Source organism: Lissotriton helveticus, chromosome 5_1, assembly GCF_964261635.1.
Source record: "Lissotriton helveticus chromosome 5_1, aLisHel1.1, whole genome shotgun sequence".
NCBI classification, from domain to species: Eukaryota; Metazoa; Chordata; class Amphibia; order Caudata; family Salamandridae; genus Lissotriton; species Lissotriton helveticus.
The window spans coordinates 1,402,711,976-1,402,729,837 of NC_136065.1; the positions used below are offsets into that span (position 1 = coordinate 1,402,711,976).

Here is a 17,862-nt window from a genome sequence, read left to right on the forward strand (position 1 = left end):
CGGTTTGTGAATGATCGAGAACGTGTACTCTTGCAGCCTCAGGCCCCATCTTTCGATTCTGGGGGGCATCTTGCACTTGGGATTCCCATAGATCGTGACAAGTGCCTGATGGTCGGTTATGAGTGTGAAGTGTTTCCCGTATATGAAGATGTGGAAGTGTTCACACGCCCACACGACGGCCAGGCTCTCCTTCTCTGGTTGGGAGTATCGTTTCTCAGGGTCTGTGAGGCTCCGACTGGCATAGGCGATGATCCTCCTCTGATCCGACTCATGGTCGTACTGTGCTAGGATGGCTCCTAAGCCCACGGGGCTTGCGTCCACGGTGATTTCTGTTTTCCTCTTGGGATTGAAATAGGAGAGGCACTTGGCTGATTCCACGGCGCGTTTGATGTCCTTGAAGGCACGCTCACACTCCGGGGTCCACACAAATTGCGCGCCAGCTTTCGTGAGGAGCCTCAGAGGGTGACTTACGGTGGCGTAATCACGAATGTAGCGGGCGCAGTAGCTGGCCATCCCAAGAAAGGAACGCAGGTCGTTGACGTCCGCCGGACTCTTGGTGTTGTTGAGCGTGGCGATCTTGTCCGGGTCTGGTTTCATGCCACTCGCTGAGAAGATGTGTCCGAAGAATTTCAGGGTCGACTGATGAAATTCACATTTGTCCTTGTTGAGGGTCAACCCGGCTTCCATCAGAGCGAGGCAGACACGATCGAGGGCGGTGTCATGCTCCTGCGTGTCCGAACCATAGACCAAGATATCATCGCTGTAATTAAGGGCGTTAGGGATGTGGTGGATGACGAGGCGTATGGCCTCCTGGAAGATCTCGGCGGCTGACGAAACGCCAAAACTGAGACGTTTGTAGCGGAACAGACCAAGATGGGTGGCAAACGTCGTGATGGGCCGAGAGCTGTCGTCTAGCTCAAGCTGATGGTAGCCCTTGTTCAGGTCCAGTTTAGAGAACACGGTTGCCCCGTTGAGGGCCGTGATCATGTCGCTCAGGAGTGGGCCTGGGTGTCTCTCCCTCTCAATAGCTGTGTTCGGCAGACGCATGTCCACACAGAGACGGACTTTGTTTTGGGACCCTTTCTTGGGGACGATAACCACCGGGGACACCCAGGGAGTGGGGCTCGCGGTGCGCTCAATGATGTCAGCGTCCAAAAGTTCTTGCAGTTCACATTCAACCGCGGTTTGCAAGTGAAAAGGCACTCTTCGCGGGTGTTGAGCCACCGGTTTGACTTGCTCGTTGATATGCAGATGGATTTGACGGCCTTTCAGTTTTCCCAAACCTCGGAAGAGGGACGGGAATTTTCCAGCACAGTCCGAAATGTCATGGACGTTGAAGAGGATGTGCACCAACTGAAGACGTTCAGCTGTGGGGAGACTCAGCAGACAGTCGGCCTCAGGTCCTTTAATGACGTGGATAACTGCTGGGATGGACAGCTTGCCATGCGTGAGGGTGGTGTCAAACTTGCCCAGGCATTGGAGAGGTTTCTTCGCCATCCAGGTGTAGACGCGGACGGGCGCAAAGTGCAAACGTGGTTTGGGGTCCATTCGATCATGTTCGGCAACCGATATGTAGTTGAGCGACGCTCCGCTGTCCATCATGAACTTGGCGGAGTGGTTGCCCACTTTGATGTTGAGACGTGGATAGCGTTTGAACTGATCATGGTCAGCAAAGTTGACATATTCGGTGGTGTATGACGACCGCCTGGAGGAGGACGATCTTGAGTCTCTAGACGGAGAACGACGGTCCCACCTGGAGCGTCGAGAGTCGTGGCTGGAGTGTGAGGACGTGGGAGATCTAGGAGGCTCTTCCTGAACCGCTCTGATGTGATGACGCTTGGCCTCCGATCGCGAGGGTCGCTGCGACCCATCTTGTCTGTCACTGTCGTTGCGTTTTTCTTTGTGGTAATCCCCACACATGGCCTCAAAGTGGTTGGACCGTCCACATTTTCTGCATCGTTGGCCCATGGCAGGGCAGGAGTCGATGTGAGGGTAGTCGTATCCACACCGGAAACATCGCCTCGTGCGTTCAGGTCGGCGATCTCTCCTTTCCGATACTTTCCTCCTGTAGTCCGGGCGTCGCCTGGGCGAGTACTTGGAGTGCCGCGATCTGTCTCGCGGGTGACGTCTTCCGCTGTCGCGCCGATCCTGTCGCCCTTGCCGTCGTTCAGTGACACGGTTGGCGTGTTCACGGCTGGTACTGGGTCCGGTTTCAATTTCCGCCGTGTTTTCTTCAGCCTGGTCGTATAGTCGGGAGTTCTCTTCGATTTCTGCTAGTTCCTGTGGTTTTCTTAGTAACCGCCGTCTCAGCGATTCCGAGTGACACCCCGTGATTATTTGAGATTTGATGGCGGCATCCGGCGAGAAGTTAGTAAAATCACAATGTTGGGACTGTCGTCGCAGTCGATGTATGAAGGAGCTCAGTGGTTCTTCCTTTCCCTGGCGCTGCTGGTGAAATTTGTGTCTCTCATAGTCAACGTTCCTCTTATGCAGGAAACGGTTATTTAGAACGTCTCTTACTTTGGCATAGGTGTCACCATCTGTGGCCGGGATCTCTCGTACGATCTTGCTAAGCTCGCGCCCTCCCAGATTGCGAAGGGCTATTATCTTGTCTTTGTCTGGTTCTATTTTGGACCCTTCAATGTAGTCCTCAAAGTCCTCTAGCCACTCTTGCCATTTCAGGCCCATGCTGCTTCCTGTCGTGACTGACAGTGGCTCCGGAGCGCGCAGATGCGTGCCTCCCTTGACTTCAGATTGCGCGGGAGGGTTAGACATCCTGGCGGTGAGTCGTAGGGCCTGTGTCTGCTTCCTGCTTCAGTGACTGGGGCGCGTTTCCAAGGGTCGTCCCCTCGTAGCTATCAATGCTTGTTTGTTTCTTGCTTATGCTTATCCTTGACAGCACCAATGCTTGTTGCTTTCCTATTACAGGTATTTATTTATGTTTTTAACTGGCTCTTGTTAGGGCTTGTTCACTTTCTGTAAGTTGCCTGACTCAAAGATGGCCGCCCGTGAATCTCACAGGGTATATCCTTGAAATCCGCCTGACTCAAAGATGGCCGCCGCTATGGGAATCTCGTTTCCCACGAGATCTCATTCAAGCCTCCATTCTCCACTCGGCACTCACCGGCAGCCGGTTTCTTCAGGCAGCTCACCCTCCGCACCTCCCCAGACGCTCCTCGGACATCGGAGCAGTCAGACGCGATCCAGGCGAACTCCCGGTTCACTGCGTGGCCTGCGGGCGATGTCTCACGCATCGGGGGTGAGCTTTTCTTCCGTTTTGGCGCGAACAGCGCTCGTTCAGCACCGCTTGGCAGGCGGTCTTCGTGGGGCGCCGTCCTCCACGCTGGGGCACTTTCTCTTCTCTTTTGGGGTCTGGCAGAGTCAGGGTAGGCTCCTGGCTTCTGCTCCTGCAGCACTTACTGGTCACTGCGCGCTTCCTGCGTGAGTCGCGTTTTAGCGCGAAAGGGTCTCTTCTGCCTCGAGCGTTCAGACGCTTGGTGCCTCGGCTCCCTCTTGGGTCCCTCTCGACTGCTGGGGGGGGGGACAGGGTCACCTGCTACCGGCCTCTCGTGGCAGGTCGTAATTTCGTCTTTTGGTCAGCGTCTCCTTCTCCTCGAGGCTGCTTGGGGACAGGGCTCTCTTGTGAGGTTCTGTGGGTTGGGTTCAAGCGCATCCCACCCTCGTCGCCAGCTGTAGCATCCTGCTACAATAATCACAGACACTAGATAGTACTATCACTGGAGCTTTATTACCATACATCTACTCTCGTCCCTGTCCCTACTCTGACTGCCCTTTCCTGTCCTGTCCCCTCCTCTTCCCCTCTGCCCACCTAGCTCCGCCCACCCCAGCTACTGGACTGCTAACTTCGTTACACCAAGGAACAAAGGGTCGAGTTTCAGCGGATTGTTGCACCCTTGCACCTAGCAGCAGTGGTTCCAGGGGTCCACAAAATCAAGTGTTTTGAAGCTAGCAAGCATTTCCATCCTGTATAAAGTTGTTCCTTTGGCGAGGCTTCGACGCTAATTTCATCAGCGCCATGCCAAGTTCTCCATCTGCCACGGGAACCCGGGTCAAGATGCAGTCGGAGAATAAAAGACAGCAAAGTACTTTTTCTCATATGAAAATGTATTTTACAGATACTTATAAACGTGTATTAGTAGCTTCCAGAAACATGGTTGTTATGCAAGAATTATACAAGTTGGGTAGAAGTTTAGAGAATAGCGTAGCACCACTATGATAGTAGCAAGAAGGGTTGCATCAAAACAAGCGCTGAGAAGATGTTTCCCAAGTACTCCTTTTTTGGAGGGTCTTCTTTAACCCCTTCGATGCTGATGACGAGCTTAGCTCGTCATGAGGTACGCCTGTCGTACGCTGATGACGAGCTGAGCTCGTCATGTAACGCAGCTTTTTTTTAAACGCAGCGCACAGCGGGAAAACCGCTAGCGTGCATGCGGTTAAAACCATTAGCACTGCATTTGTATCAAACGCTGAGATGTACAACTCTCAAGGCAATAACGCTGATATACATGTGATTTCTTCCGTATGACATTATTTAATGATGGTAATAATGAAAAAAACAATTTCTTTTTATTTTAGGAAGTCGGCTCCGATTTGGAGGATGCAAAGTATCAATACGCTGAGCCTCGCCTCTCCATCTATGGCCGTTCGCCAGAGGAGTGGACAAAGCTTGCCAAATGGTTTAACATGCACAGGGTCTATTCCCCAAATATGAGATGGATGATCCAGGTTCCCAGGATTTAGTATGTATTTTATTCCATATCTTCCACACTCAAACCGTAATATTCAATGACATGTTTAGAAATTCATTTTCTAGGTCTGCTGGCAAACGGGGACTAGATCGTGCCAGTTTTATAAGAAAGTGTCTTGGGTAACTGCCTGAATAAAAGGTGGAGAGGGGCAAAGAACTATTAATTAACACTGGGTCGGCGTTAGGGTAGGTCTCTTCACGTGAGCGTCTAACACACCTGGACCCAATTGACGTCCATTTACTGCCGGCTACTGTAGCAAGCACAATTTGCGGGCAGTTTAAGTCTAATATGAACACACGGGAATGTAGTTTTCACTTACAATGGTGTAGATAGTTTTAACACTGATCCTGAAGAAGTGTCCTGATCGATTTGCCAATTGAGACACGAAAAATGTTGATCATCCGAGAGTAGGGCACATACCAATAGATACATAATTACTAGTTCTTTGCTCCTCTCCACCTTTTAATTAGGCAGTTTACCTTTGGAATAAAAGTTTGGTTAGGACTAAGTGACCTATTTTAATCCACGTATCTCCCTTATATCTACACACCCTAGGCCCCTGTCCCCCACTGCACCCACCGGCAGGAACAAAAGATCCCCGGTTCTGGGTGCCCACCAGGTATTGCAGCGCCGACCTGGCGAGGGGCAGGCTCAAATGATGAAGCATGACACCTAGCTTGCTAGGTGTGTGAGAGCCCTAGTTCCTACAAGGAGAATTCCCTCTCCTCACTACACACACCATCAGCCTCCCTGTGACCACACTACCCTTCCTTGCTCTTGACCTTCCAACACATTTACACTGAGGATCTCCGTACTCTCTTTGTATCACAGTCCTTTGGAGCATGTACGCAGGACCTCAATAAACAAGCCCCTAGTCCCTCCTTTTTGTAGACACAACCTACACAGTGACCCAGCTCAAGGAGTTCTGCCAGGAGAGAAGAGTGTAGTGCAACAGCAATGGTGGCAGCATATCTGCAGGTTCCACTGGTGAGTCCAGAGTCAGGATTCCAAAGGATTGGGTGTGCAGTTATGTGGTAGCGGATGACATAGACAAATGGTGTGCAGCCTATGAGGTGGCTCAGAGAGCGCACAAGGCCCTAGAAGAGGTCTGGTGTGGTAGTTTGTGGAAGTATATGCCCATGGTGGGGAGAGAGACACTCTTTACACTAGAGTTATAGGACCAGACTTGCTACACTGCAATGAAGGCCATACTAGTCAGCAAGTTTGGACTGATTCCTGAGAGGAGTAGACTCAGGTTCAAGGGCAGCCACAAGATCTCACCACAAACATGGGTGGATTTCTTGGATTATGCCAGCAAGGCACTGAAGAGCTGCGTGAGGGGCAGCAAGGTTGGTGATTTCAGCACAGTACAACTTGATTTTGAATGACCACATGCTTGATATTTATTTTTCAGAGCTGCACTAACACCTAATGGATAGCAGAGTTAATTGATTTCATGAAACCTGCCGAGGAGGCAGACATCTGGGTCAGCATCAGATTGTCCAAGAAAGCATATGACGGGACTTCCAAAAGGGTAGTCAGGGATCCCAACAGAAGAATGAGGGGGGAGAAAAAAAGACAGAGTTCTTCCAAATGCCCCCCAAAAAACTCACAAGGGAAAGGGTCTGGTGCTCATTTCCAATCTGAACACCAGAAGAAAACCTACCCCTACAAAGGTCAGCAGCCCAAGCCCATTAAGTGCTATGAGTGATACAGGTATGAGTATTACAAGAGGGATTCCAAGTGTACAAAAAGAGCACCACCTCCCACTGGAGGAAAGAATCCGGGGGTGGCTAGTAAAGTGCAGGGAAGAAATATGTCCCAATTAATTGGGGGGAGTTTAGTGGGGTTACCCTTGTAGTGGGGCTGAGCCTTGTATTTATACAGTGTTAAGTTAGCATGAGCTTATTAGAAGTTTAAACGCCATTTTACCTTTTTCAAGTCAAGTCAAAGGGTAAGTTTATTTAGATCGTAATCTTTAAACAAATACATAGCACTTGATTGAGTTAAAATATTTCCCATCAACAACCACTCATGCAAATTTGTAGTTAAAATCTTATTCCTTTGGTTAAGAAGAGAAAATGAAAATGATCTTCCCCAAGACATATGACAATTCAAACTGGGTGCACATACAATTGATTCCTCCATTTAATTTTTATCCTAATAAAATTGATAAAATCGGCTATCTCTAGACAAGATTCAGTTTAAAACGCTAAAACCTATTTCTGATTTATTATAAAACTCTGTACTACCTTTATAAATTTCCCAAGGGCAATTGCAATATCAATACTTGGTAGTTCTGTGATTAGCTCAATTGCTTGTCCCCTAGTTCTTAGATCATATTTTATAAATATTGGGCGCAGCCAAAGTTTACGCTGATCTAAGATATTTATACAATCCAACAAAAAGTGCACGGTATCCCCTTTTGTACCCAGCCTGCATTTGCAATGCCCGTTAGGGTCCAACATTTTGGTTTTAAATTCTTTATTTCATAACCATGGGTTAATCCCAATACGTAACCTTAGAATCTCTTGTCTAAACCACGGGTTTGGCAAGAAATCCAAGTAGGGGAACCAGTTTTCCTTTGCCCATGCATTCATCATAAATTCCACCAATATTTTCTTACCAAGATATTCCCTATCCATACTTCTAGTAGCAGCTTGTCCATTAAATTTTAGCTCATATTTTGAACACTCTATTATTAGGGAATTACGGCATATATCCACCTTCATATTTTCGCAGGCCTGTATCATTCTCTTCCTACACATTTTTGCCCATTTTAAGTTACTTTGTTGTATTTCTTTCCGACACCAATGTGCAACTTTTTGTTCATTTTCAAGGCGTTTCCAAAATCTAATTACTGCACTTTGTGCCTGTACCCCCCAAGCTGCTGTCCCTAGTTCTGTTCTTATGGCTTGCACCATTGCTGATGGGGGCAGGGATAAGAGGTTTTTCAAGCATTTTCCTTCCTCTGGGTCCCAGACTCCCTTACCGCTCAAATAAAGGATTTCTGCTCCATAGAGTACTTGTGGTGGGATCATTGCATTGAAAGCTTTTAACAATGGTCGATGAGACTTATCCCCATAGTCACGGTTGAACATTTTTAGACTAGCAATTGAAGTTTGTGCCTTCGCTTTTTGGGCTTCTAGGTGTGATTGCCAATTTAATCTTTTGTCAAACCACACACCTAGGTATCGGTATTCATTTACAGATTCTAATTTAAGATCCCCTAAAAACCAATTAAACTTAATTACTTTTTTCCCAAAACACAGGATTTTCGTCTTGTCTAAATTTACCGTTAAAAATTTCTTTATACAATATTCGTTAAAAGAGTTCAACTTCCTTTGAAGGCCAATTTCTGTTCGATCCACTATTACAAGATCATCCGCATATAACAGACACGGCACCTTTTTGCCATTCATTCTTGGGCTGGCACTACTCTTCACTTCAAGACATTCTGGTAACTCTGATAGAAATATCGAGAATAACTGGGGGGCCAGTACACAACCTTGTCTCAAACCGTTTTCGATAGGTATTTTTGGCGTCAGTGACCCCTCAGTGTCCCTAATCACTTGAGCCCAGTTATCCCGGTGCAATTCTTTTAATACCGTCAGCAAGTCTCTTGGGATATGTTTCTTAATTAATATTTCCCAGAGGCAGTCCCTATCCACTGAGTCAAATGCGGCTCGGAAGTCCACGAAGCAGCAACAGAGTTTTCCATTCTGCTCCGTCGACATCCTTGCCATTGCCCATAGAGAAAAACAGTGGTCTATTGTTGAGTGTTCCTCTCTGAACCCTCCCTGTTCAATAGGTATTATTGAGTTCTCCTCAACCCAGTCATTTAGTCTATTTAAGACTAGTTTTGAGAAAACCTTTTCCCCTATATCCAGGAGGTTTATCAGTCTATAATTTTGTGGTTCCCCAGTACCACCCTTTTTGTGGATACGTCTAATTATTGCACCCTTCCAGTTTAATGGCATTTTTCCCTCTGTTAAAATTAGTTGGAAAAGGTGGGAAAGGAATCTTGCCCACCATTTTGTTTGGGACTTGAGAATTATCGCTGGGAGATTATCTGGCCCTGCAGCCCTGGTTAGATTCAGCTTCTTGATTGTTTCTTCTACATGGTCTTCTGTAAAATCTAATTTGAATTCTTCTGAGATTTTCTGCCAACCTGGGGGTACTCTAGCTCCTAAGACTAATCTAGCTTCATACAGTTCCCTTATGTATTTATCCCAGGCTGCCTCACTTACGACGCAAATCATGTCTCCGGCTGGGGGAGACGATGCTGATTTTATCAATTTCCAAAATTGTCTCAAGTTCTTATCTTCAATTGATTCTAACAGCTTACCCCAGCATTTCTCTTTATAATCCCTTTTTGCGTCGAGAACCATCTTTTTAAACTCTGCTTTCAGAATAAGGATGTGTTTTTTTCTCTCTTGGTTGAAATCTTTCCTTTGCTTTCTAGCTTCTGCCCTTATCTCCCTTTTTTTACTTTGGCAGTCCATTGAAAACCATTTCAAGCGGTTGACGCGATTTATTGTACCTTTTCTTTTATCCTTTTTTAATTCTATCCTAAGGCATTGGACTAATTGGGCTATTTTCTCCTCATACCATTCCAAGTTTTCCCTCTCATGATTTACTATCTATCTTTTGTTGGAACGATTTTAGCTTCTTGGAACGATTTTACCTTTTGCTTTCTTTTGCACACAGCACACACGTTAGATATTGTTTCGAGTTAGACTGAGAGTTTTGCTTCACATGAGAATAACTTGTTTTTCTACATTGCTAGACTTGCTTTGTAAGCTTAGTCTGAACAGTGATTGCCGAGGCCTTCAAGGTTATATCAACACTGTTGCTGTTGTTCGAACTGATCAGCGCACGTTCTAGACATAACATATATGCCGCTGTGGACAGCTCAGATACTGGCGCCTTTAATAATACAATGTGTAGACATGATTGCTCACACTTGGAGAACATTCGTATGCTGAGAGCTTGTGCTGAACTCAATGTGATTCACTCCTGCTAATCTCTGAGGTATGGGGTCCCATATGCAAGCCTAAGAGACCTTCTTTAGTTATAAAATAACCTACTACCTAGGGAGTGTGAAATATAGGTATATATTTAACCTGTTTCCATTTAGCATTATAACATGCTTTCTCCCTTTGTATTTTATGGAATAGTAACTATGCTGACAATCTTTTTTTTATCATATGTCTGCTTGTATTAGCTACGATGCTGCGCCTGAGATCACGGCGTTAAAATAAACATTTTAAACTTGCTCGTGTCTCCCTTTACTCCCTGTTCTGGACTGGTATGAGAGTATAATGAAAGAGTGCTCATGTTTCCCACCTTCCCTGAGGTATCCTAAGTCGCATGTTCTGGGTTGTCTAATCATTGGTAACTTTGCTATAGGACGAAGAGCTAATGAGACACTGATACTAGTCTGGCAGGGGATTTTGGGTACTGAGGTGAATTTTTGGCACACCCTAATTCACTGAGGTCCTGAGTCTCTGTGCACAGTTCTGTGTCTGAGCAGAATCCCTGCAACACCCTAGTGTCCCTGGGTGACAGTGAGAGGGCTGCTAGGATCCATGAGATCTCAAATACTACAAAGTGTAGGCAATGTGTTGAAGCTCTGAGGGATACAAGAGCCAGTATGACTATGGTAAGGAGTCAGCTGGTTTTCCATGAGCATTTAATTCCTAAAGCACTCCACCAGGTTTTGGTGGCTGATAACAGAAAGGGTCACTAGCCTGTGGCCCTGGTTCCATTTGAGTGGGGAAGTTATAGGTCTTCTGAAAGTTCCTGTGAGCCCTTTCATGCTTGTGGACTGTTTGTTGGGAAATGACCTTTCACACACTATCTGTAAAGTAGTGGAACTCAAGGCTCATGTTGAGATGGGTTTACGTGATTGGAGCAGAGCATTGACAAGTAACATTGCTGCCCAGGATGGGTGTCAAAAAGGGCTGGAGCCTGGAACAATGGCCCAGCCAGCTGCTACAAAGGGGAAAGGCAGCGGGCCCACTGAGTGTTTTCCTAGTGAGATGGATGGGGCACTTACGGTGTCCGCCCAAGTGCCAACTGAGGTGGGCATTGCTTTGCTTGGTGACATGCCTAAACATACTTCCTGGTTTGGCATGTAGAAGGAAAACCCACCAAGGAGGTGTTATGTAGGGCACATAGGGAGTGTCCAACCCTTGAGGGCATGAGGAAACAGGCTGAAACCCAAGCAGCAGGTGATATCTGTGGGAGTCCACATTTACTGGGAGGACAGCCTCCTATATACTGATCCTAAGGCCCCTGTGCATGGAATAGCAAGGGCCCTGGTGGTCCCCCAGTGTGACAGGGACTTCCTACAGGAGGTGGCTCACGAGATACCCATTGCATGACACTTGGGCCAAAACAAAACCTTTGCAAGGATTATCCCACATTTCCTTTGGCCCAAGATAAGTACATCCTCAGATGGATTCTGCAGGACCTGTGTAACCTTCCAGGCTAAATCAAAGACAGGGCAAAGGAATTTAAGCCCTCCGTAACCCACCGCCAGTAATTGGCCCATCCTATGAGAGGGTTGGCATTGACATTGTAGGACCCATGGATCCCCAGACTGCTTCAGACAACAGGTTCATCCTGGTTCTGGTGGATTATGCCACTCGATACCCAGAGTCAATCCCTCTGAGAACCATGACTACACCTGCAGTGGCAAAGACACTGATGGGGACTTTTGCCTGATTGGGTTTCCCTAAGAGAGTTGTTTCTGACAGGGGCACAAACTTCATATTTGTTTACATGCAGTCAATGTGGAAGGAATGTGGAGGAACTTACAAGTTCTCCACACCTTATCATCCACAAACCAACCAGCTTGTTCCAAGATTCAACACGACCATGAAGGGCATGTTTAAGGAGGCCTACATGAGGACTTGAATAATAAGTGTGACATACTCTTCCCATGCTTCAGCCCCTTTGAGCTTCTGTATGGGCACTTTGAGTCTGATGTAGAAAGTCTGGGATCAAGTTTCCAGGAAGAATGCCTGGGATGTAGTAAGCTACATGCTGGCCTTCAGAATATGTGGAAGCAAGCTTCTGACAATGTAGAAGCCAGTCCGCTGTGATGAAAGAGTAGTATGACCAAAATTCTACCACTGCGGAATTTGGGCCTGTCAGATCGTGTGGATGATGGACCCGGTGGAGCCCAGGGCCATTTAGAACTATTGGGCTGGACCCTATGAGGTGATTGAGAAGAAGGGTAAGGCTACCTACCTGGTGGACCTTATGCTCCCAGGCAACCCCACAGGGTGCTTGTTGGAAAGTGGTTTATTAGTAGGCGCAGGTAGGTACCTGCCACCAGTAATCAGGCCACAATCACAATAAAAGGTTTTGTCAAGGTCTCAATAAATTAGTCCCTTACACAACCCTTGGCAGCTGGCAACGAGCAGGCAGGCTTAACATAGGAGACAGGTGTGTAACAAAGTCAAGGGTTCTATACACTTGCGTCCAGAAGTGTTTCTTGATGCAGGAAAGTGGTCCACAACCCCAGCCAAGGGTTTGGATGCTCTGGGTTTCCTCCTGGGATCAGGGTCTACATCTCCTACAATATACCTAGTCAATTTATGGAGCTTTTTACAATAATTGCTCCAAACGTCTCCAAACAGCTGCAACTTCTTCTAGAAGGTCTCCTTGAGGGTGTACAGTCTCCATAATAAACTTCCAGTGGTCTAGAAGCTCTGAAATGGTATTTGGGATGATAGAATTACAATCCCCACAATGCACTTGGCCAATCCCTTAAAAGTCCACTGACAGCATTTCAGACTGGGGACTACTTGGTGGAGATGATTCAGGTGGGCTCTGTTAACCTGTAGCTTTCAGAGTCCACTCCTTAATCCATGTGAAGCCAGGCAAAGTCCATAGGGCTGTAGTACCAGAATGTGCAGGAGGTGCAGGTCTTCAGAGGGCAGTCCTTTGGGTGCAGACAAGTGTTCCATCAGGATAATCCTTCTTCTCCTTATGGTTTCAGGCAGTAAATCTGAGTTTCTGGCCAGCTCTCCCCTGGTGCAGATTGCCACCCAGGTGTATGACCACTTCTTGCAAAGTGTGGCATATCCTTGTCCTAGAAAGCACTATTCTTCCAAAATTCAAAATGGAGAAAGTCTCCCCTGAAGAGTTAGATGAGGCTCAGCCAACCCACTGGTGTGGCTAAAATTCCCTAACACTTCCCTTGCAGCTCCCTCACTAATCTAATTACTGTGGCCGTGTTCGATCCAAACTGTCATTCCCTCTTTGAAGACCAGTTTGTCCTCTCCACCCTCTTCCTGCTATCTGCTTCTGCAGTTTCAGTTCTCCTGCCACCAAAAACCCTTTGTCTCTCTAGCAGGCCACTTCACACTCATTAAGACAGCTTAGCTCAGCCTGGCAGAGGCTGGCCAATTAGACATGGGGTGTTGGAAGTCTGGATTGTGGTTCATAGAAAAGAAAGTTCTATAACTTATTTTCTGTTGTAATTATAACAAATCTAACAACGGCAAGTTGTTGGATTTATCATAACTTCTTTTATGTCCTCGAATTATATTATAGCTCTTTTCTATCAATAGTTATACTTCATTAAAGTATTCTCACGTTTGCCTAGCGAGCCAATGCACTACAATGGGGAAAAACAAAATTAGCATTTTCCTCCCACCAGGGCATATAAACCATCTTTTATAATGTCCTGGCGTATAGTTACATGCTATCCTACCCATGGGGCACCTGAGGGAGACCTTATGAGTGACTACTTTGGAAGTCCCTTGAATTCCAAAGTCAAATTTGCATAAACTTCTACTTCAAAAGCAGCCTGCAGTGCTGGCTTTTAAACTGACAGCAGGCACCACAGCAGTGCACATTTAAGTACATTAAGTCTACTGGGATTCTAAACCTACATACCTTACCATATACTAAGAACTTACAGGTAGGTTGTCGGTGCCAATTATAATTACAACTAATTACCATGTACTTTCAATCAGAGCACAGGTCCTGGATCTGGTTAGCAGAGGCCAGGGCACAATCAGAGTCAGAAAACCAGCGAAATGGTAGGCAAAACGTGGGGGGGCACTGCAAATAGGTCCTGGTTTCTCATAATGCTGCAAACCACACTTTGAGGGTCTGAGCTCAGAATGCTGTTGGTGACAGATGGAGAGGAGGAAGAGGAGAGTGAACCTCTCCCTGACCTTTTGGACTCCAAAGAGAGGGATGGGTCTGTGGAAGGTGTGATTCTTTCCCCCACTCTAACTCTTTAGCAGCAGAGTGACTTTGGCCAAGTGTTGGTGCAGTACTCTTCTCTTTTCACACTTACTCCTGGGACTACCCACCTGTGCACCCATATTGTGGACACAGGGGACAACCTCCCTGCTAAGAATAAATCTTCCAGATTGTTGGATACCATGAGGCCAGCATCAAGAGTGAAGTCTCTTAGATGTTGGAGTTGGGTGTGATAGAACCCTCCAGTATCGCCTGGTCCACCCCTGTGATTATAGTACCAAAAGCTGTCCCAGAGGGCACCACACCTGAACTGAGGTTCTATGTGGATTATAGAGGGCTCAATTCTGTGACAAAGACTGATGCGCATCCCATCCCTAGGGCGGATGAGCTGATTGACAGATTAGGGGCTGCCCAGCACTTTAGTACCCATTATCTTACATCAGGATACTGGAAGATCTCCCCTAATAGAAGGTGCCAAGGAGAGGTCAGTCTTCTCCACTTCAGAGGGCCACTATCAGTTTACAGTGAATCCCTTTGGTTCAAGAATGCCTCAGCCTCCTAACAGAGGTTGCTGAACCAGGTACTGGCTGGTATGGATGCCTGTTCAGCTGCCTATCTAGATGGCAGGAGCAGTTAGAGGGACCACCTTTTTCACCTCCAAGAAGTGATTGTGGCTCTGCAGCAGGCAGGCCTGACTATCTAGGCCAGTAAGGGCCAGATAGGGTAGGGGTCTGTGGTGTATTTGGTACAGCTGGTGGGCAGTGGGAAGGTGCAGCCCTTCCAGGCCAAGATAAATACTGTCATGGCCTTCGAGCCCCCCTTCAAACCCAGACTGAAGCCAGAGCATTCTTGGGTCTCACTGGATACTCCAGGAGGTTTGTCAAGGTACATGGCAACATTGTGGCTCCTTTGACAGAGCTGACTTCTGAGAAGGAGTCCAGAAATGTGAATTGGACAGAGGCATGCCAGACTGCATTTCACTACCTGATACATGCCATGTGTCAGCCCCTGTGCTCAGGCCCCCTTACTCCTCCCAGAACAATGCCTCAGAACATGGCATAGGGACAGTGTTATCACAGCTCAATAAAGAGGACCTCTACCAACCTGTAGCCTTCATCTCCAAGAAGTTATTCCCCAGGGAACAGAGGTGGAGTGCTATAGCAAGAGAAGCTTTTGATGTAGTCTGGGCACTGAAGAAGTTGAGGCCATGCCTTTCTAGCACGTACTTTCTGATTCAGACTAACTACAGGCTCCTCAGGTGGTTCATGCAAATGAGGAGTGAGAATCCAAAATTGTTGAGGTGGTTCATTTTCCTACATGTTATTGACTTTAGGGTGGAACACAGACCAGGAGTAGACCACACCAATGCTGACCTTTTGTCCAGGTTTTTCTGCCTTAGTGATGTGAACTCCCTAGAGGTTGGGTAGATCTCCCCACTCTCAGCTGGTGGGGGGGGGACATGTTAGACCAGTTATCCTTAGGGTGCTCTTCCCTCAACGTTTTGCCTGCCTGTCTGTTTGCTGTATCTTTTTGTTGGCCTTAGGACTCAGAGCACTTTACCACTGCTGACTAGTGCTGAAGTGCATGTACTTCGCCCCTAAAACATGGTGACATTGGTATATACCGGATTGGCAGATTTGGTTTACCTGTAAGTTCCTTGTAAAGTGGTATACCATATACCCAGACCCTGTAATCTAAATGATGCTACTGGGCCGGCAGCACTAGTTGTGCCACCCACTCAAGTAGCCTTTGAAATCTATCTCAGGCCTGACATTGCAGGCCTGTGTGTGCAGTTTACTGCCACTTCGAATTGATATTGAAAACCACTTGCAAAACCTGAATCTCCTCTTGTATTACTCATAGGTCACTGCTAAGGTAGGCCTTAGGAAGCCCTATGGACAGGGTGCTATGTAACTAAAAGTTAGGACAGGAACTTTTAGGTTTTACATGTCCTGATAGTGACGAACAACTACATTTGATTTTCACTGTGAGGTCTACTTCTCTCATAGGCTAGCTTTAAGAATTCCTTAAAACGCTTTTAAGTTGTAATTTCTTATTAGAAAGGAGTAATTAAATCATGTTTAATATCTTTGGAATGGTAATGGTAAATCCTCTTTAGTGGTAAAGTTGGAATTGACATTACTATTTTGGGAATGCCACCATTAGAAAGTGGACATTTCTCTGCTCTAAACTTTCTTTGTGTACCTGCAGCCTGTCTTCAGAACAAGTATGGGCTAGGTCACAGCTACACTTTGTGCATTGCCTCTAGACAGCCACAAACACAGGAATGAAGGTTTCTGTGTATTCTGAGCACTCATCTGCATTCTGATGGGTCTTCCTGGGCAGGGAGAAAAGGGAGGAGCTGACACTTACACTCCTCTAACCTGTTGCTGCTTAATCGCTGGATTCGCTGCCACTGACCTCTTCCCAGTTCTCCCAGCCCACTGCTCGCGGTACCCGCTGCGCGGGTCCCGCTTCGTGCAAGGCGGATTCACAAGGATACTAACTGTTCATCGCTGAGGAAGTCTGAATCAGCAGGGCTGCGAGCGCGTTGCTTGTGCAGGACTACCAGTCCCAGGAGCACGAGCAACCACCCCCAATCGGCACCAGCTGGGGCGCTCTCCCTGCTGGCCCCTCCCCTGACAGCCCTGTCAGTTTATTAGTGGGTGAATAGCCCCGCTGCGCGGGAGCGCGTGGGAGGGCGCCGGGAGAAGCCCGGGACAAGGGCGGGACCGTCTTTGGCCGTCCGGGGCCGACAGAGGCCGGGCTGGGCCACCCTATTTCCACATTCGCATCGGAACCCAGGCTATACGGCAAAAAAAGCAGCACATCTCGAAAGAAGGTTGCGGTAAGATCTAATAGTACCATTGTGTCCTTGACACAGGTAAAGGTACAGAGAATAGCTACTAGCCTTTACGTCTCTAAATATTCACTCCCAGCAGACCAGTGGATATTTATGCAACATCTATGGCTTTAAAAAAACTACGATCACGCACAATATTTATGCGACGTATGGGCACCGAGGAAGCAGTTAGGAAATCCTCTATACAGTACTGAAGCACGGCCAAATATCTAAAACTCCGGCAATTAGTAAATACTTTTCTGCACTATCACCGAAAAAACACCTACCCATTACCAACTCTGAAGCAGTAAATAATTTAGTTCTCATGGAACCTAAGGAGGAAAAACCGCCTCCTACTCCAAATCCAGCATCAAACTCTAGCGTTTCAGATCTCGAGGGTGACCAAAAGGAAACCTCATTAACCGAGTACTCTCAAAAATTGGATCATGAAGTAACCCACTCCACACCTCTAAAACTGACAAAACCTATATGTAATCAAAACAGTTTTGAAGTACCTCCGTGCAATAATACGATATCATCGATTAATAAATCGGATCTACCGTTAACTCAAGTAAATCTAATTAAAAGTTCTTCTGAAAAATCACCTCATCAACTCTCAGTACATGACTTTTTCCCTGATGCTATTTATCCAAATTAAAATTTCGTAAACTCAACAACACCCACGTCAAAAGCACTTTTTTCCTTGCAGGAGATACTGGAATCTGTACTTACTCATCTAGGTCATATCTTAGCAAATTCGGATGATACCCTTGATGTTCAAACTGGTATACTTAAATTTCTAGTAGAGGAAAAAAGGAAAAAAGATTTACATAAAGTAACTAAAAAACAACAAGAACACGTTATAGTGACAAATCAGGAAGGACAATTAACAAATTGTACTATCAATACACAGACTCCAATTAAATGTGACATAAGTACACTCGACTGTAATTACTAATATAAGACGAGTTAACCATATGTACAAGGCAAGTCTTGCTTAAGTTAATAGCAGGAAGTGCA

The 17,862-nt window shown here is 46.7% G+C and overlaps 1 protein-coding gene across 1 annotated transcript in view; it reads left to right on the top strand.

Moving 5' to 3' along the window:
- Positions 1 to 17,862, top strand: part of LOC144755449 (AMP deaminase 1-like) — a 378,874-nt gene that overhangs the window by 191,682 nt on the left and 169,330 nt on the right. The window contains exon 9 of the mRNA XM_078644387.1: positions 4,597 to 4,760. Within this exon, the coding sequence (XP_078500513.1) occupies positions 4,597 to 4,760 (164 nt within the window). The remainder of the gene's footprint in view (positions 1 to 4,596; positions 4,761 to 17,862) is intronic.